This window comes from Oryctolagus cuniculus, chromosome 2 (genome assembly GCF_964237555.1).
Source record: "Oryctolagus cuniculus chromosome 2, mOryCun1.1, whole genome shotgun sequence".
Classification (NCBI taxonomy): domain Eukaryota; kingdom Metazoa; phylum Chordata; class Mammalia; order Lagomorpha; family Leporidae; genus Oryctolagus; species Oryctolagus cuniculus.
The window spans coordinates 37,746,482-37,768,278 of NC_091433.1; the positions used below are offsets into that span (position 1 = coordinate 37,746,482).

The window sequence follows — 21,797 nt, forward strand, 5'->3', positions numbered from 1 at the left end:
CACCTGGCTCCTGGCTTTGGGTCAGTACAGCTCCAGCCGTTGCAGCCTTTTGATGAGTGAACCAACAGAAGGAAGACCTTTCTCTCTGTCTCTCCCTCTCACTGTCTGTAACTTGACCTCTCAAAAAAATAAATAAAATCTTAAAAAAAAAAAATGAAGTATCATCTAATGATGAATCAGATTATTCCCTTAATGGGAAGTAGAACTGTCAAATTCTAATATGATAGGGAACATTTACTGTTAGCCAATTTGAAATACTTTTCTAGACAATAATAATTTTAAAATATCCAATTGATATGTACTCTACATTACTGAGATGGTCTAATATGTCCCCTGAGCCAATACAGAGAAAGCACAACTGTACCAAATTTTGACACTTTTAATGTTTTTGTGAGTATCTTCATATTTATATAAGATACTCTTGAAACAATAGGATAATTGTGAATATTAAAATATAAGTGACATTTTAGGTCATCAAATGGTTATAGAAAGCTTTCTTTGTGTCTGATATAATTCTAAGTGCATAAGCACACATTAGTGTAACACTGATCTTGCTTTTGAGTACTTTATGTTCTATTAAAGAAGATCTGCACACAGTTAACAATAATTCAAAGAAGTCACTGTTGAGTATCATAATAAAGTAAAAAAATCTCAGTACCCTACAAATGTCAGGAAGAAAAGAATCACTTTAGGCTTGATTACATTGAGGCAGGAATTTGGAGACAGCACGTTATATGAGTTTACTGGACTGCCAGCATTTCAACAAATGGCCATGTCAGAAGCAAGACATTATAAGCGGCAGAAGTACAAATAGAGATTGAGTACAAGATGGGGTAAGAGTCTGAATGGGCTTTGGCTGAAATTTTAGCCTCACGTTGGTGGGTCAATTTAAACGTTGAGAGGTTGTCTGAACCATAATTGTGACTGATTTTGGATGCAAAGTTAAGAATTTTGAACTTTATTCTTCAGGGAGATGAGAAACATGAGGGTGAAGAAGCACTATTTTCACTTAGGAGCCCAAATATTATGAGTTCACTGAGACATTTCATTGTAGAGAGATAGTAAAGAGTCTGTTCAAAAATCACATGGATAATGTATATTGGTCAGCTGTTCATTATTATAAAGAAAAAGAAATCCAGTCTTTTGCAATGAAATGGATACAACTGGAAACCATTAAACTTAGTGAAATAAGCCAGTTCCAAAAAGAAATATATCATATGTTTTCCCTGATCAGGGGTAACTAATAGAGTACCTAAAATGTAATGTATTGGCGTGAAATGGACATTTTGAGATTTGATGATTGTTTACAGTCCTTGTCTCTTCCGTTGAGGAACAGTGTTTTTTTTTTTTTTCATATTATTTGTTGAACTCTTTTATTTAGTGTAGGGTTAACTTTATGATCATTAAGTAAACTGAGAGTAGATCTCTGTAAAAATTAAGAGTGGGAATGGGAGAGGTAGAAGAGTTGGGGGGAAGGAAGTATCACTATATTCCTAAATCTGTATATGTTAAATACATGAAATGTGTAAGTTAAACACAATATTTTAAAAAAGCAAACAAAAGAAAAAGAGATTTATGTAACTCATAGTTTTGGACACTGAATGTCCCAATGGCATGATGCAGGCTCTAGCAAGGCCCCATGCTGGATGGTGGAAGCATGTGTGGGAGAAAAGGGTGCAACACAAGACAGGAAGTTTGAACCACTGGCATTCCACAGTCCTTCTCAGAACTAGCATCGCCAGTGACCTGAAGGCTGTCCTAGACTTGACTCCTTAAACAGTCTACACCATCTGCCAACAGCACCTCCTTTTCAACTAAGTTTCCAAACAGAAATCCTAGGAGGATACACTCAAACCACAGCAGACAGCTAGCAGTGCCTTTTCGACATCAAGACTCTTTCCACAAAACAAAACAGAATGACTACTACAGTAATATAAGCAAGATCCTGTTTGTGACTAATCGCATAATACTACAGAGTGTGGAGCAAAATACTGCAGAAAAAGTTACCTAAGGAGCATCATGAAGTTACTATGAAACAATCTAGTGAATAAAATGGAAACCAGGGGCAACTGCAGTGTGGGATGTGAGTATAATAGAAAACAAATAGTCAAACGGTACTATAAGGAATCTACACAGCTTCTTCACTCAACTGTAAAGGAAATATGAAGATAAATTCAGTGGACAGTTAGTCCCTCCTTATCAAAGTTCAATTTTGAGCATGGGCAGGAGGGAGGATGGGGGGGAAGTGTCACTATGTTCCTAAATCTGTATATATGAAATGCAAGAAACTTGTAAAACTTAAATAAAATTTTAAAAAGCTTATTAAAACTTTAACCCATTTAAATCTAAAAATTTTAAATATTAATTATGCATACACTATGAAACAACTCAGTAATTCCAAAGATAATTTCTAAATATCAAAAGTGTTACAAGATGTACTTATAATACTCAATCCATCTGCTTTACTCTTTCTTTTTATAACATGGGCTAAAACTATCCAATAAATTTAGGGAAAAAATAAGCATGTAGTTATATGGATGAAAATGATTCCTGAAATTGGTATTTTCAATTCACTTATTGTGGAAAATAGTTTATATGCAGGATGATAATTTAACCAAAAAGCTAGAAGAATTAAAATATATTTCTTTTTTTTAAATCAACTGAAAGCATCATTAATTCTAAATATTACCTTGATGCCTGTCACCATGGTATCATATCACAGAACTATTAGAAGAGAAACATTAAAAGGAACTGAAACTCTGATGTCTTTTGTATTCCATTGTAAGTTATATCAAAGCTTAGGAAGTGACAGAAATACTTCACATTCTTTATTCTAAGGTTAAAGTGGGAGACATTTAAAAAGATGTATCTTTGAAGTATTGCTGCCAATTGTAATACTGAGACTAGAACCACTCTCAAGGGTAAGGATCAGGAATGAGGGCACCTACCTGAAAACCTTCTGCTGCTAGCATCAAACACTAAATGAAGTTCACTGCAAACCAACAAAGCAAAGATAACAGATTTGATTAAAATGAGAATCTGTGAGAAAGACCAGGGCAGCTGCTAGAAATGCTACTTTCCTCTAGGCACACTGATAATTTTGCACTAACTTATGAATAGTCTTTTATGTGTTCAAAACATTATACTAGCTGCACTGAACCTGTAGAAGTGTCCCTGCCACTGATCTCATCCTAAATTAAAGACTCAGTAAAAATAAAAATCACTTTTATGGCTTCCATGTAAGCTACTCAGAGTAGCTAAATATTCGATTCTACACCTAAACCTATAGCCACATTTATGTCTTAATATCAGTAACACAGGGTGGTTGAAGGCTCCAATCATGGACAAAAACATGTGTCCTTGTACAAGTGGACATCCACGTGTCAAAAAAAAATCTAAAGACAGACTTACCACTTTAACAACAACAACAACAAATCAACTAAAAATGAACCATAGGTATAAATGTAAAAAACAAAACTATAAAATTTATAGAAGGCAACATAAAAAAAATTAGATGATCCACAATTTTTCAAAAACATTTTGGACACAATACCAAGAGCACGAACCATGAAAGAAGGAATTGATATTGGATTTCATTAATATTTTCACCACCCTCTGTGCAGAACATACAATTAAGAAAAAGAAATGGCAAACCACAAACTGGGAGAAAATTTTGTGGAAGTCACATTAGTAAAAGATGTGCATCCAAACTCAAAGAATACTTTAAGACTCAGCAACAAATAAACAACTTGATTTTTAAAAATGAAACAAATTGAGTGCACACTGTATTTATTAGCCACACAGATGGCAAATGAGCAGATGAACAGTAGCTCAACATGACATGTCATTAGGAAACTGAAAATTTAAATTACAATGAGACACCTCAACATACCTATTAGAATGGCTAGAATCCAAAACATTGGCAAAAACCTGTTGGCTAGATCAGGAGCAATAGAAACTCCCATTTATTTTTGCTGGGGATGCAAAATTATACAGTCATTTTGGAAGACAGTGTGACAGTTCCTAACATAGCTAACACAGTCTTTCTGTATGATCCAGGAACTGCACTTTATCTAAATGAGTTGAAAAATTTTGTCTAAAAAAACTTGAATATAAATGTTTATGCCAACATTGATAATTTCCAAAAACTGGAAGCAATTAAGATATCATTCAATAGGTAAACCAACAAACTATGGTTGGAAAGATTATTCAGCAGTAAGAAGAAATAAGCCATCAAAAAAAAAAAAAAAGACATGGAGGCTTAAATACATATTGCTAATTGAAAGAAGCCAATCTGAAAAGGCTACATACATATGTTTCCAACTAGATGACATTCTGGAAAAGGCAAACTATAAAGACAGTAAAACAATTTTATATTTGCCAAAGATTGGTGGGGGTGGAGCAGTGAGAAGAGACGACCAAGTGGTGCTCAGAGGATTTTTAAGAATGAAAACCTATCATGTTGAAACTATAACAACAGCTACTTGCCATTGTACATTCTCCAAAACCAATAGAGTTTGAAACGCTAAGTAAACCCTACCATAATCTATACACCACAGTAAATTTTAGAGTATCAATACTGGTTTACCAATAGTAACAAATGTTCCACACTAATGAAAAGAACTGGTAACAGAGGAAAATGTGTGGGAGGAGGGTGGAGGGGAAATGGGAACTTTAAACAATATTTCTGTAAACCCATAACTGTTCTAAAACATAAAACCTACTTGTTTTTTAAAATTAACAAAAATGTAAAGTGTTTAGTCTTGAAGAATAAGAGTTCTGTATAATAACACCAGGAAAAAAAAAACTTTGAAGTGTAAATTGCAGGGTTCCATCAAAATGCTTGCAATATTCCTGTTAAGAAAATTACTCTAAAGTCAGTAAAGAAAATATATGTAAATGTCTGAAATATGTGAAAAAATCTTTATTTTATATGTATTCCTAAAATTTGAATGCACCAAATTGTGAAGCCAAGACATTGAGAAAAATGACACTGAATTAAAAACAGAAGCCAAAGAAATAGCCTGTCAGAAAGACAAAAAATAACCATAATGAAAGAAAACTGTCCACTCTTGGCAAAAAATTAGGGTAAATAGGGAAGGGATTGCTATTATATTCTTAGAATTTGTATCTATGAACTACACTTAATCTATTCTGTGTGTATTAATGTTACATTAACATGAAAAAATAAAGTACCAGAAAACACTAAAAACAACAAAAAAATAGTTACATCACTTCAAAAGAAAGAACTTTAACTCCAAAACTAATAAAGATGAAATTGTTTCAAACTTTTTGGAAAGCAAAGTAATAAAAATAGATAGAAATTTTAAATGTGTATACCAATTGAACCAATAATTCCATGTAATGATTTATCCTAAGGGGATTATCAATTAAGGACAAAAAGATTTATGCATAAGGATATTCTTGTAAGTCTTATGCTTATATAATGGGGAGAAATTATAAGTAACACACATGTTCATCAAAATAGCAACTATTAAATAAATTATGGTCACTCCTCAAATTATAAAGAAAATACTTTGCTTAAAAATTGAGCTTGTAATGCAGGCTGTAAAATTATATTTATGGCATGATTTATATAAAATAACATATAGGTTGTCTGCATGTCCAAATCTAAATATGATTATCTGCTTGTGTCTGTACACAGAGAGAAGGGACTGAGGGTATCTGCTTTTATTTTTTATGTCTTACTTCTCAAGAATGTAGCTGTATTAAAAAATTAAAACAAATAGGCAAGCAAAAAACAAATAAGGCCAAACAAATAAGACTTCCCATGAGGGAGACATAACTGCATGGGTTGGCCTATCTCACTGAATTAACATCATCATCATCATCATCATCATCATCCTTCTCATCAATATTGTATCTATAGTTTCTGGCAGCAGGAGTTGGAATTACAAACCTGATTTACCAACTGCTGGAAATCACATTATCCAAGCCAATCTTCCTCTTACTACATTTCTGTCATTTGCCAAGTCCCAAAAATCCTGAATTAGACGGCAGGTGTACACTCTCCTCCCTCCAATTCTTTCTATACCCACAACCTGTGTTGGCTTTTTGAAGGAGGAACTGTATCATGTTGCATGTACTCCACCATCTTCCTGAAATCACCTACTTGCTGCTACAGTAAAGGCAACAAGTTTTACCACTCTGCATGAGTTGCTCTTAGCCACACTCTCCATCCTCACAGTGAGCCACCTTTTTATCTGCACTCCACTCACACCACTCTTCCTTTGGTCCTTCATTCTCCCTTGGCTCCCTCCTGTCACAGACTCTTCACAAGCTGCTGCTCCTTCTTCCCCTTTCCCTAGTTAACTCCTGCTTATCCTTCCATATTATTAACTCAAGCATCAAATTCTCAGAAGCACACTCCTTAGCCTTGCTAATTGAAATGTCCCATTATGTAACCACATTGCATTGTGTATCTCTTCCATTGTTGCACTTATCACAGTTAAAATTTGTGATACATTTTATTAATGTCTGTCTCTTTACCTCAATATAAGCTCCAAAAGTACAGGGAACATGTCTATTTTTACTTAATATTGCATTAGCACACAGTCTGATAAACTTAAGCAACTCAATAAATCATTCATTGAGTAAATATTGAATCATTCAATAAATCAATCACTCAAAACAGCTCAAAGCTAACAGAATATGTATGGATTTATTCTCCATTATTATATCAAGTTTTGTACACATGGCTGTGATGTTCATGCTGTATATTAAGTTTACAACAAGGGATCATGTATGGACAGACTATCACTGATCTTAGAAAGATATACTTTCAAATACTAGTAAAATGAGAACAAAGGGCATTTTCTCTCAGTATTCCCACTTTTTTGCCTAAGCATGCTTGAATTGAGAATCCTTGCTACCATGTATTCAAATGTGTCATTTATGAGAACTTCTGAGACAGTTATAGAAAAAAATAATGGTGATGTTTCTCTTTTCCATGAATTCAATAATCTGAGCGGACACTCTTTAAATATGTTTCCATACACTGAATATGTAAAATACAGCAAATAACACCAAATATACCACTATTCGTATGAATATATTTAGGATTTGATATAATTTTTTAAGATTTATTTTATTTATTTGAAAGGTAGAGTGATAGAGAAATAAAAAGGGAGAAAGACAGGGAAAGAGAGAAAGAGAGAGAGGAAGGAGACATGGGAGAGAGAAAGAGAGACAGGGAGAGAGAAAGATGAGAAAGAGACAGAGACAGAAAGAGAAAGAGATGGAGAAAGAGAGACAGAGACAGAGACAGAGACAGAGACAGAGAAAGAGAAAGAGAAAGAGAAAGAGAAAGAGAAAGAGAAAAAGAGAAAGTGACGTCCCATCTGCTGGCCACTACCTAAATGGCTATAAAACTCAGGTTAGGCCAGGTCAAAGTCAGGATCCTGGAACGTAATGCAGGTCTCCCACATGGGTGGCAGGCGGCCAAGTACTTGGACCATCTTCTGCTGCTTTCCCAGGCGCATCAGCAGGGAGTTGAATAAGAAGCCAAGCAGCTGGAACTCGAACTTGTAGTACTCTGATGCAGGATACCAGCATCACAGGCACCAGCTAAACCTGCTGCACTACAATGCCTCATACTAATTTTTAAACTATCATTGTAGGTTGCTATCTTAAACTTTATATGCATATACATATACATGCACACATCTATATATATATATATTTTTTGTTGTATCTTTTTTAATTTTTTAAACTTTTATTTAATGAATATAAATTTCCAAAGTACAGAATATGGATTACAATGGCTTCCCCCCCATAACGTCCCTCCAACCCGCAACCCTCCCCTTATCCACTTCCTTTCCCCTTCCATTCACATCAAGATTCATTTTCATTTCTCTTTATATACGGAAGATCAGTTTAGCATATATTAAGTAAAGATTTCAACAGTTTGCTCCCACACAGAAACATAAAGTGAAAAATACTGTTTGAGTACTAGTTATAGCATTAAATCTCAATGTACATACAGCACACTAAGGACAAAGATCCTACATGAGGAGTAAGTGCACAGTGACTCCTGTTGTTGACTTAACAAATTGACACTCTTGTTTATGGCATCAGTAATCACCCTAGGCTCTTGTCATGAGCTGCCAAGGCTATGGAAGCCCCCTGAGTTCACCGACTCTGATCATATTTAGACAAGGCCATGGTCAAAGTGGAAGTTCTCTCCTCCCTTCAGAGAAAGGTACCTCCTTCTTTGATGACCCATTCTCTCCACTGGGATCTCACTCGCAGAGATCTTTCATTTAGGTTTTTTTTTCTTCCCCCCTTGGCTTTCCATGCCTGAAATGCTTCTCATGGGCATTTCAGCCAGATCCGCACGCCTTAAGGGCTGATTATGAGGCCAGAGTGCTGTTAGGACATTTGCCATTCTATGGGTCTGCTGTGTATCTCACTTCCCATGTTGGATCATTCTCTCCCTTTTTGACTCTTATCAGCTAGTATTTGCAGACACTATTCTTGTTTATGTGATCTCTTTGGTTCTTAGTCCTATCATTACGATCAATTGTGAACAGAAATTGATCACTGGGACTAGTGAGATGGCATTGGTACATGCCACCTCAATGGGATTGAATTGGAATCCCCTGGTATGTTTCTAACTCTACCATTTGAGGTAAGTCAGCTTGAGCATGTCCCGAATTGCAGATCTCTTCCCTCTCTTATTCCCACTCTTATATTTAACAGCGATCACTTTTCAGTTAAGTTTCAGCACTTAAGAAGAATTGTGTATTGATTACAGTATTCAACCAAAAGTATTAAGTAGAATAAACAAAAAAAATACTAAGAGGGATAACATATCAAGTTACTCATCAACAGTCAGGGTGAGGGCTGATCAAGTCGCCGTTTCTCATAGTGTTCATTTCACTTTAACAGGTTTCCTTTTTGGTGCTCAGTTAGTTGTCACCTATCAAGGAGAACAAGTGGTATTTGTCCCTTTGGGATTGGCTTATTTCACTCAACATGATGTTTTCCAAATTCCTAACAGGGATCACTTTTCAGTTAAAATTTAAACACCTAAGAATAATTGTGTGTTAATTACAAAGTTCAACCAATGTTACTAGAACAAAAAAAAAATACTAAAATGGATAAAGTATTACATTGTACATCAACAGTCAGAAGAGAAAAGACTCCAGGAATTGGTTTTGGATCCTTGATCAAATATGAGTTGGCCTGTAGAATCAATTCAAACACATCTATATATATATATATATATATATATATATATATAATGAAAGAGAGAGAGAATACTTTTCTTTAGAAAATCTTCTAGTTTCTTTATCAAGACAGCCTGAGCTGAAGGCCTCTGATACAGGCCATCATGCTCAGCTGGTGAGATTAAGAATAAAACCAGGATTTCCACAGATATCATATAGAGCTTCCGGAACAGTGTCTTCAACTCCTGGCTTATACTCTTCTGAAAGGCAAATTGGATTCTGCATGAGACATACTCTGGAATTCAGCCAACTTCCACTGATACCCAGGGGCATGAATGCTTTTTGGTGAGATTACATGGAGGACCACATCCGAGTGTATGAAAGATCCCTTTAATTATGGGAAGAATAACTCAAGCTTTACATCTCCTGACCATTGTAATTATTCAGCAACAAAAAGATAGATGTGGATTTTGGCACTCAGAAGAGGAACAGGTTTTTTGAGCAGAAAGCTGTTATGTAAACTATAAGTTAAAGAAGTAAGCCCAGAAACAACAAGCCATAAATCTTGTTAGACTCATCTTTGTATAAGAGTATTTCCAAAATCACTTGCCTTGTAAAAAGCAATCTCAACCAAGGCTATAGTTAAATGTGAAGTACAATGGTGACATTTTGAGAAAGGATCAAAATTTCTAAAATCATCGGGAAAACACACTTTCTAGAAATCTTATAATCTGGCACACTTTGGGATGTGCACTGGGCTGCTTCTAACTTGATTTTACACCTGACTGGACTTCCGTGAATCATCAGTATAAACATTGCTCAGTTCTTTCTGTCCTTTTTTGCAACGCTGCATGCAAAAAAGATGGTTATCTAGGTTTTCTGCATCAACGACTCCAAGTTGTATGGGGATACACTTCAATGTAAGGAAGACATGGAATGAAAAGATGCATTTCTGGTTAAGGGAGGAGGGGGTCAGAGTATTTACCAGCATACAAGGACTCTACACTGGAATGAAAGTGGAAAAAAGAGGGAGAATTTCTTTAGCATAAATAGTCTCTGTAATTGTCTGTACACAGATTATTTAGACTATAGTAATTGTTACATTTATATTTCTAATTAAATCATATTTAGGGTTCTAGAAACAATCCCCAAAGGAAAGTTTTCTGGCTACTTTAAGGAAGAGCCAAATATAATTTCTAGTTCAGTATATGCTCCATAGTAAAACTCTGTAAGGGCAGTCCAAGAAACAAGCCCATTCTAATCTGCCTGCAGAATTCACACATTGATTATGAAGGCATCTGGAAACTGCAGAGTCCTTGAAGATGTGAGGTCCTGAGTTCTGGTGAACTTAGTTGATAATCACATTTGTTAAAAAAAAAAAGGGGATAAGAAAGTATCTGCTTCATTAAAGAAGTAAACAGAAGCAAAAAAAAAAAATAGAGAGAGAAAAAACTTCACTGGCTTTGAAATGAGTCTTCTTTTTAACTGTTAAATGAAGTTTTTATTTAAAGTAAGATTTGCTTTTGATTACCTTTGTGCATTTCCCAAACAAGCCTATATGAAGACACAATACCCTGCATAGAGTGGATGCTCTATAAATATTATCAACTATATTGAATGACTATTTATAAAGAAAAAAAATTGTTGCTACTTATATGATATTTACAAGATGCCAAAGAAATTTGATTTCTGAAAATGGTTTGCAAATTTCCAGGTCTTGAGAATAACACGTACAGTGATTTCATTGCAACAGTACTATGTTTAATATTGAAATGAAGGAATGCTGTACTAAAAAATAAGAAATCTGTTACTGAAATTTTAAAAATCTTCTTTTGGTTTAAGAAAATACATGGAAAGCTTTAAAAAAAAAAAAAGGAATAAGAGGGAGAGCATTTGGCCAAGAATTTAGGTACCAGTTAGGACACCCATGTGTCCCAGATCAGAGTGCCTAGATTGGAACTCCATCTACCTCTGAATCCATATTCCCATTAATGTGTACCATAGCAGGCAGCAGGTGATAGCTCATGTTGTTGCATCTCTGTCATCCATGTGGAAGACCTACATTGAGTTTTAGATTCCTAGATTTGGCTCCTTGTTTCAGATTGTTGCAGGTACTTTGGGAGTAAACAAGCTGGTTCAGTTTCTTTTTCCCTCTCCCTAAAAATAAACAAATAAAAAAAAATTTAAAGAGGGATCAGAAATTATTATAATAGATGAACACAACTGTCTTCACCTGAATTTCTTTTCTGAAACCTGGATGTTTTAAAAAATAAACAATATCATACCTATTTGCTAGAATTCTACCATAATTTATACAAATTCTTAAGCTCTTTTCTGTGTTATAAAATACCCAGACATTTCAGAATGAAGATGATATAAGTGGGGTGCAAACAAGTGTCTCATGACATTGACGTTCTTTCTGTTTCTGTCATCTTAAATATCAAGATTGTCCTTTCACCCATAGAGTTCACATAAACATTCTTTTTTTAAAAGGCTCATGAGTACCCACTACTGTTCCACTACTTCACTTTCAATCCTGTTTTTTCACAGCAAGAAGATGGAGACATTTTCTGAGCTTAACTATAACCTTTACTATCATTAAAAGAACATAGTTTGGGAAAGCATTCTATTCTAGTGGTTAAGAAACTACACAGGATCCCTGCTTCCCATGCTAGATAACCTGGATTCAATCCTTGGTCCTGGTTCCAGCTCTGATTCCACCTTCCTGCTCATGCAAACCATGAGAGGCAGCAGAAGATATCTCAAGTAGCTGGGTCCCTGCCATCCTTGTGGGAGGCTTGGATTGAGTTCCCAACTTCCAGCTGTCGGCCTCCCTAATCATTGCTGACATTTAGGAAGTGAAGCAGCAGATGGGAGGTCTCTATCTGTCTTTTTATACTCTCTTATTTTTTTTTAATTTTAAAAAGGGACACAATAAGTTGAAAATCTATAGCTACTAATTACCCACCATTTGAAATGACTGTTTCTATATATTTGAATATATGATATGTTTCAAACTTTCAAGATGTTAATATAGACAAATGTACCAAAAGTTATACCTTTACATCTAGGAATTATACACCTAGAAATTTAGTTTACAAGAATAATTAGAGATAGGCTCAAAACATTGCAGATGTAGTTTCCCATTATGACATGATGTTATAATTGAAAAAATAAAATCAACCTAAAGACAGTAAACTACCAAGTTGGCTAAATAATATATAATATTATGACTTTGTGCAGCTGTAAATAACAGGAAATCCTACTAATGGAGGTTTTAACTCATAAGAGTTTGTTTTTCTCAGATGAGAAGTCTACTCACAAGTAGTGGCTGGTACTGTTCTAGGTACTCAGTGATCCCTATTTGAACACAGGTTTTTTATACATTTCTGCTCTCACAGTCTTAGAATATTGCTTATGTTCTCAAAGGTGAAGCATGGCATACAACTCTGCATTTTCTTTTAAGTACCAAGAGTGGGATAATGATCAAACATCTCTATGCATCAGTCCATTTTGTTAAAGAAAGCAGAAACTTCAAAAATCTAGCATAAGACATGTATTAAATACTACTGGTCACAACTGAGTTACATTACCAATTCCAGCTGGAAGAGAAATGTAAAAAGTGAGTATTGCTTTTTCAGCCTCAAATCTTAGAAGTGAAAAGAGACGAGGTGAAAAGTGAATGTGGAGTTAGGCAATGCATGGAACTGACCATTATAGTAGTCAGAGTTCTAGAGAGAAACAGAACCAATAGACTACAGATAGATAAGAACAGATTTATTATGAGGCATTGACTCACATACTATGGAGTCCACAATCTGCTATCTGCAAGTTGAAGAGCCCGGAAAGCCACAGGTGAAGCTCAGTCTGAAAGCCTGAGAACCAAGGGAGCCATTTATGTAAGCACAGCCCAAGACTGATGGCCCATGAGCCAGGAGTGCAACTCTGGAAGGCCAGAGAATATGAATATTCCAGCTCACAAAGAGAGAGGGAAACTGTGCTTCCTTTGCATTTTTGTTCCATTCATGCCCTCGGTTGGATAACGACTGTCCACGTTGGTGAGAATCATCTTTACTCCATCTACCTTAAGAGCTAGTATCGTTCAGAAGCATTCTAACAGGCCCATCAAGAAATACTGTTTGAGGCCAGCGCCACGGCTCAATAGGCTAATCCTCCGCCTTGCGGCGCCGGCACACCGGGTTCTAGTCCCGGTCGGGGTGCCGGATTCTGTCCCGGTTGCCCCTCTTCTAGGCCAGCTCTCTGCTGTGGCCTGGGAAGGCAGTGGAGGATGGCCCAAGTGCTTGGGCCCTGCACCCCATGGGAGACCAGGAGAAGCACCTGGCTCCTGCCTTCAGATCAGCGCGATGCGCCGGCCGCGGCAGCCATTGGAGGGTGAACCAACGGCAAAATGAAGACCTTTCTGTCTCTCTCTCTCACTGTCTACTCTGCCTGTCAAAAAAAAAAAAAAAAAAAAAAAAAAAAAGAAAAAGAAAAAAAAAAGAAATACTGTTTGAGCTGCTATCTGGGCATCATGCTCAGTTAAGCTGACATCTAAAATAAACTACCACAGCTACATAAATTATATATTTGAGATAGATTTCATCAGAGCAGGGACTTTAACTGTTTTCTTTCATATTTCTGAGAGTAGGTTAGAGGTCACCACTTGACACAGTAAGTAATTGATGATAGATGAATGAAATATAGGCATTCACCCCACATATTTTCTTTTTCTTTCTTTCTTTTTTTTTTTTTTTTTTTTGACAGGCAGAGTTAGTGAGAGAGAGAGAGACAGAGAGAAAGGTCTTCCTTTTGCCGTTGGTTCACCTACCAAGTGGCCGCTACAGCCATTGCGCTGCAGCTGGCACGCTACACCGATCTGAAGCCAGGAGCCAGGTGCTTTCTTTTGGTCTCCCCTGCGGGTGCAGGGTCCAAGAACCTGGGCCATCCTCCACTGCACTCCCAGGCCACAGCGGAGAGCTGGACTGGAAGAGAAGCAACCGGGACAGAATCCAGTTCCCTGACCGGGACTAGAACCCGAGGTGCCGGTACCGCAGGTGGAGGATTAGCCTAGTGAGCCGCAGCGCTGGCCCACCGCACATACATTTTCAAAAGATATTAAGAGCTAAAGAGTTTCCTATAAAATATTAAACAAAGAAAGCAGAATGCAAATCTATTAATTCTGTAATTACAATTCTGAAACACAAATTTGCCAAGTAGGAAGATAAGATTGAGATTAAGAATGGTTCTCTCCAATTAGTTTTACTCCAAGTAACAACCATGCTGAACCTCAGTTTCATTGCAAAATGGATAACAGAAGCTGTAACTCAAAATTCGTTATGATCATGAAACAAATGTCTCAGTTGCTAGGTATCCTCAAGAATCTGTTTTCTTCCCTTCCTCATTTCTGATTAGCTTTTTAGCTAATAATTTTCTATCTGATCCAATGTTGTTTTCTAGCCAGATTCTCTACACATCTTCTCCAGACATCTTACATGAGACTTACAATTACCTTCTGCTGATCCTCTACTTGAGGCCAACCAAGAAATGGTAAAAATATACATATGTATATCTATATTTTGGGGGAGTACATTTGGATCTTCTAATTGAAACAATATTACTCCCTAATATAAAATATTTTAGTGGTATAAGTGATTCAGTCTTTTAACAACCACATTGTGTCATGTACTCTATTGTACTACATATAATATAGTTGCTATGTTCAAGGGGCACACATTCCAGAAAAAGACAGATGGACTACAAATTATAGGTAAAGGAGGCTGATGCAGGGGTAATACTAAAACCATACTGAGTGTTTGCAAGCATAGAGGGAGGTAACAGGGTCTAGCAAAGGCAGGAAGGATCAAGGCAGCTTTATGGAAGAGATGCTACAAATGCAGATTGATACCATGGGAACAGTTAGACTTCGAATGAGAGAAACAGGGGGTGAAGCATTTAAGAAGAAGACAAAGGGAACATCTTCTGAAGAATGATGCATTTCTACCCCAAGAAGCTTGCAACATATTTTCCTTTGTCACTTTACTCACAAAGCCACTTCAAAATCCAGCAGTTTTCTGATAAATGAAAATCCTCCATTCTTGCAGCAAGGAAAGGTCTTAAAACTGATAACAGGAATTCTTTCTGAGCTCAGATTTGTGTCTGTGTTTAAACTTCTACAAAATCTGGACAGATTTCAAACACTCTGCTTTAATTATTTTAAAAACCTAGGGCACTATTACAAGTTGTATCTTGGTGTATAGAAATAACTCCACATTATCTTTCACTGAAGTACAAGTATAATTAAAAGCCTTTGGAAATTCATATGTTAGACTTCAGCAGCTCATGTATAATATAGCAGGACACTTTTTTAGCCACTAAGAAAGAATGACACATCTGTTATAAACATCATTTCTCTTACATAAAATAAACGTATATGCAAAGTCTTTATGTGTACTAAAGGAGCTCACCTTTCCTTGAACTTCTTTGTCCCTCTCCTCCGCCTACCTAACCTGTACTTAAGCTTCAGCAGGAATAAATCCTTTCCTTATTCTGGAACCATGAGAGAGAAGTCTTAAGTTCCTGTGCCTTTCATCCTAACAACTGTCAAGTAATTGTCCATCTCCTTCACTACATTTATAATGCTCACAGACTATAAGCCCTCCTAAAAGGGTCAGTGCAACTGTAATTAAGACTCCAGACTCCAGACATGAGCTGCCTGGAGTGAAATTCTAGCTCTGCCACTCAGTGGCTCTGCCTCTGTGTTCCTCACCTACTTATCCTTTGGTTTCTTCATTTGTAATAGAGTCCTTAAGAGTACACAGTTCATGAAGTTGTTATGAAGAAAGTTATCTAGCACTTTTAAAACATTTATTCTGGAGCTTGATTCATAACAAGTAATATATGTTTAGCTATCTTAAAATTATTACTTAGTCATCAGTAAATGCACACAGTATGATTCTTGTCATTTAACAGATTATAAAAATGTGTTGACTAAATGGATGGAAGAAAATGATTTACCAAATTTCTTTTCTCCCATCCTGTTCTTCCCACTTTACTTGGGGCTCTTCCTCCTGCTTTCTTGGACCTCATTTGCTTCTCTTTTCTTATTTTTTTCTGACCTCTTCCATTCTCATTTCACAACATGGGTCAATACTCCAATTTATGAATTCATGGGTTAGACATTGTGAAATTCACATACCTCATTTATTACACTGAAAGGACTTAGTTAAACACATCTATTTCCCACAAGTACAATTCTTTAGAAATAACACAAAATAACTGAGATAGTTACATAAGTAAAGTATGTGAAGATAATAGTCTCTCGGGATAATTCTGGCAGTCTTCAAAACCAATCTGTGTAGGCAATGGTCAATATCCATTAGCCTAGGCTATCTGTAATTTTCTAGATAACTGCACAGGTTTTCACTATAAACTAGTGGGTAGGCCCGAATTTAAAGTGTAGACTAATGCAGAAAGGTCTATAGTTCTCACAGAGTAGTAAGGACAACTGAGAAGGAGAGGAGAGGAGTGCTGGAAAACTACAGAGAAAAGTCACAGAATGGGATTGGGGGATTAATTACTGAACCCCTAATATGTGCCAGATTTTATGGGTGATTACATTGTTATTTTATTTGTTCTAAGAAACCAATGCATTATTTATTTTTCCACCCTTTTCAACACTGAGGAAACTAAAGCTTAGTGAAATTAACTGATATTCTCAAAGACAAAAATGCTACTTTAAAATTGGATATGAAGACTGGTTGTTGTGACTTCAAAAGTCATATTTTCCCACTGTTATTCAGGATAAATAATGTAATAATAATAATTAAGAGAACTTAGAGCAAACCATATATGATAATGACTAACTCCCCAAATGATCCTTTTCTAATGATTCCAATTGAGAAATAAATGCCACTGGGCTTTGAAAAGTATTTAGTTTTTTAGTTAAATGTAAGCATCCATATTTATTAATGATAAATTAAAAATTATGTTTATTTATAGTTACCTTGGATAAAGCAACCAACATAAACGGGACTGACCTCTTATATCCCAAAATACCATTACGTGGCGGCATACCCTTCTACAGGAATAAATTTCAAGGGCAGGTCATGAACACAGTAAAAGGAGAAATGACCCTTGGCTATATGACACCGACACATTTTCACAGAGCCTGATTTCTAAGAATAATTATGGCAATTTTAGATTGTTTGTGGTGTTTGTGGCAGCTGTAACACAGGATTAATAAACAGTTATTTGATACCAGAATTGTGTTCTGTGTATAAGGAAAAATTATGCTCATAAATCCAATTTTTTTTTAAAAAAAGTAAATAATCTGTGCTTCTCACAGAAAATTATCTATGTCACTACCAATATATAAATATTATTATGATAAATTTTGGTGTTTTAAACAAGCAGAGATTGTCAAATTAGAAACATAGAATAGGGGCTGGCACTGTGGTATAATGGGTAAAGCCGCCGCCTGCAGTGCCAGCATCCCATATGGATGCTGGATCAAGTCCTGGCTGTTCCACTTTCAATACAGCTCTCCGCTATGGCCTAGGAAAACAGTAGAGGATGGCCCAAGTCCTTGGGCTTCTGCACCTATGTGGGAGACCCAGAAGAAGCTCCTGGACCCTGGCTTCAAATTGGCACAGCTCTGGATATCTGTGGCCATCTGCAGCTAGCAGATGGAAGAGCTCTCCCTTTTTCTGCCTCTGTGTCTCCATAACTCTGTCTTTTAAATAAGTAAATAAATCTTTAAAGAAACTTAAAAAAAAAAGAAACACAGAATAAGGTGTGGGTAAATCAGATATCCAATTGCTAAAAAATTACTTATGTTTTCTCAGCTTCTGATTTCCTTAATGTTACTAACATTAAAATAATTTTATTTGAAGAAAACTATATATGGAAATATATGTATCACTAGTAATCTTTAAAGAAGCACTGTTAGACAAAATAAAAATTAATAAATACTGTTTTGACCAGAAGTCTTTGGTGGAACTCATTCCTCTTTTTCAAATCTCTTCTAAGGAAATTTTGTTACTGAAACCTTCAGTCATATCTTAAATATGTTCTGTAAGTTATCATAGACAAATGTTCAAGAGTAAAGAAAATACGATAGACAGTGCAGGGAATCTGGGAACAAATAAAAGAGTTCACTGGCTCAGGTTAAATGAAGCAGACAATCAAAGGATAGAAATAATCTTTCAAAATGAGTTACAAGAGAAATGGCGAATTTTTTCAGGGCATGAATCCAGCAGTGAGCGCTGTATGCCACCTGATCCCTTATATTCTAAACAACTTTATACCTAACTTTCTTCCTACATGTTATCTGGATTCAAACATGATCTGGATCACTATATTGTGTAGCCCTTTTAAAATCACAGTGTTTCAGGTAGGACAAATATTGTCCTTATAATTTATTCATGTTACCACACTTGTTAGCTTACCTTCTTTTTGTTTTACATTATAAAATCTCAAATTGGGGATTTAAACATGTAAAATATATCCATCTAAGCAAAGGACATTGACAATAAAGGAGTCAGACAATGTCGTCAGCAGAGATGGGCAGATACAACCTGCTGGGAACATAGGGATGTATATTGGGAGTGTGAGGCAAGATACAGGAAATCCTGGGGTCCAGGGAGTTCTGGTGATATCTGAGGCCAGAAAGGGAAAAAAAAGTGTGAGGCAATTCTAAGCAAAAGTGACACAGACAGAAATCAGGTAGCCTAGGAAAGTACAGGCAGATGAAAAATGAACGAAGATCAACTAAATGATGTGGGTGATGGGAGGGCAGCCAAAGGTCAAATGACAGTCAATGAATTCAGGAAAGAAGTGAAATGTGTAGGCATTGGGAGGATGTTGTGAGATTTCTCTGTCCTTGGATACCCACTATGGTATTCAAAAGTTCCAAGGCTTCAACAACAGCAACCTAGATCTTAATTCTGTGCTAATTTGTTTAAGGTAACCTGTACAAAACAAAATCTCCCATTGCCAAATCCAACTGGAAGCTAGAAAGATTAGCACAGAACAGGTGGAAGCCAACTGGGAGGCAGAATATAGAGGGAGGCCCTAGCACACGGTTTCTCAATTTGGACAATAGGTTATTTGGAAAAACAAACAAACAAACAAACAAATACTCTAAGCTACCTATCCTTGGAGGTTGTACTTAATCCTTATGCTCTCATCTGCACACATGAGGGAACATGCTTTGTCTACCCAACTCAGCAAGTGTCACAGAGAGTATTTTGCATCTCTCTACTTTTCTCATTCTTTTTCTTTCCTATTCCCCTACACCTGCCTCAAAGGGTAAAACAGACAGATTAAACAGACTGATGCCACTGATTACAATTATTATTCTTCTCAAACACATACAAGGATACTTTAAAACATTTGTGAAAAAAATGAAATTAAAATGTTTGTGTTGGAGTCCAGTGTTGTGGTGCAGCAGGCTAAGCCCCTACTTGAGACATTGGCATCCCATATAAGTGCTGGCTTGAATATTGGCCGCTTCACTTCTGATGCAGCTAATGTACCTAGAAAAGCAGTGGAAGCTGGCCTACGTGTTTGGAGCCCCGTCATTCAAGTGGGAGAACAGAATGAAGTTCCATACTCCTGAATTCAGCCTAACTCAGTCTTGGATATTGCAGAAATTTGGGGACTGAACCAGCAGAGGGAAGATCTTGATCTTGAGCACTCTCTTGTGCTCGTCTCCCCTGCCTCTGTAATCCCATCAAATAAATAAATAATTTTTTTAAAAAAAGTTTATGTTGATGCAAAAAAGTGGTGAATCTGAGTGTAGTTTTATTCCTAAAAATTCCAAGAACTTTTTAGGTTCCTTCATATTCACCACCTAAAACTCCCTCACACACTGCCTGCTGGATACACCAGAGAACAAGGTCCATAATTTCTTATGTTTTCCATCCTACACAAAAGGCAACCTGAGCAGGCCCCAAACTTTCATTCCAAGGGTAAGACTGGAACTCTCCCTTCTTATGTTCTGTGCATTTGATCCCACCAGTTCATGGGTATGTGTGTTGGAGGCAGGGAGGGAGACACATTGTTCTTGCAGCCCAGTGGTAAGTACTTTCAGAGGATCTCCCTACAATGGGATCCAAGGCTGAGTTCTGGGAAAAAGTGGTAGGATTCCCCCAATCTCCTTACACCTGGTCACCCAGCTCTGCTTCAATTTCAAGACACAATCATGCTCTCAACACACTTTCACCAGAGAGACATGTACTTTGGGTTTATGGGGGCTTAATTTAAAAAAGTCACTTTTTAAACTTTAACTACCCATGCATCTAGTATAGAAGTTTTCTCAGGACCAAGAGGAGGAAGAAAACTAAGTGATACTCATCTCATACCACCAAACTATATGATAAGCACAGAGTGTGTTTTGTGTCATTAAAGATGGCTATGTGCTAGGCAATAGGAATACAAGTATAAAAAATCTGAACCTTTCCACCTTCTCGTCAGGGATATAAGAAATGGATTTGGACTAAAGGAAACAAAAGGAATGCACTGAGAAAATGCATAACTGACGGAAGGAAGTTAGCAATGACTTTTCTGTGTCTTGATAAACATGTGTCTGGAACGGAGAATGTATGCCAGGATTTTAGGTAAAATATTCTAGCTAAGAAATGGCATTCCTGAAAAAGGAGGTAACACAGGCTTAAGTGCCAAACAGCATGGAAGACTGGAAAACTGGTAAGTGACAAGAACATCTGGGGCATGTGAAATGCTCAGAAACAGAGGAAATGACGGTGACTCTACCATCTGCAGAACCAAGAGGACAAATATAAATGAAGCCCATATACTACCTGCCTGAGTATTTAAGATAGAAATCAAATTAGCATACTGCTAAACAAAATACATTAAAGATTTCTGTACTTACAAACAGTCTTAGCAACTTGGAAGCCAGACTGTAATGAGGTTTCATACCAGGATATATCATAATCCACACTCTGGTCTGCTCTTCCCACTACAGCTCCTTCCTTTGATGTGAGGGTTTCTCACACATATGCACAGGTACTGCACAGTGCACAATCAAGCTCCTCCTCCATTCTCCCTAGAAACTGCAACTACTGGGCTGTGTCTTAGGTTTATGGTAAAAGATAGGTGAATATTCCGCTCTTGCAAAGACAGACCTGTAAAAGAGGCAAGCTTTGGCCCTGAGACAGGCTTGGAGCCACTTTTTTGGGTGGAATTATGGAGTCCTGAATAACTCAAAGATCTAAAGCAAAGTACAGTTGCAGGGTAGTCAGCAGTCCTTGGTCCCATAGATTCCGGGCTCCTGGCTTTGGCCTGGCTCAGCTCTGGCTGTTACAGCCATTTGGGAAATGAATAAGCAATAGATGATTCATTCTCTCTCTCTTTCTCTCTCTCTCTCTCTCTCCACCCCCCCAAAAAATATTAATAAAGCTAAATAGTTAAGTCCCTTTTTTTTCCAGTTTGACCTTTAATAGTCATTCTCTAGGACACAGTATATTTACCAACAGTATTGGTGTGGTTTAAATTTCTTTACCTAATTTCACTGGCTTGTGAATAATTTATGCAGTTTTAGAAACTGTTTATACTAGTTTTCTTTGGAATATGTTATTTTTATAA

At 36.6% G+C, this 21,797-nt stretch overlaps 1 protein-coding gene across 2 annotated transcripts in view; it reads right to left on the reverse strand.

Annotated features, from left to right (window-relative positions):
- The window catches only part of KCTD8 (potassium channel tetramerization domain containing 8), a 281,251-nt gene that overhangs the window by 201,294 nt on the left and 58,160 nt on the right, over positions 1 to 21,797 (reverse strand). Inside the window, exon 2 of one of the 2 annotated variants that reach the window (XM_008248384.4) lies at positions 11,107 to 11,348. The exons of the other annotated variant lie outside the window; for it this stretch is intronic. Within the exon in view, the coding sequence (XP_008246606.1) occupies positions 11,233 to 11,348 (116 nt within the window). The 3' untranslated portion in view covers positions 11,107 to 11,232. Of the gene's footprint in view, positions 1 to 11,106; positions 11,349 to 21,797 lie in introns of those variants that run through there. 2 annotated transcript variants of the gene reach the window in all.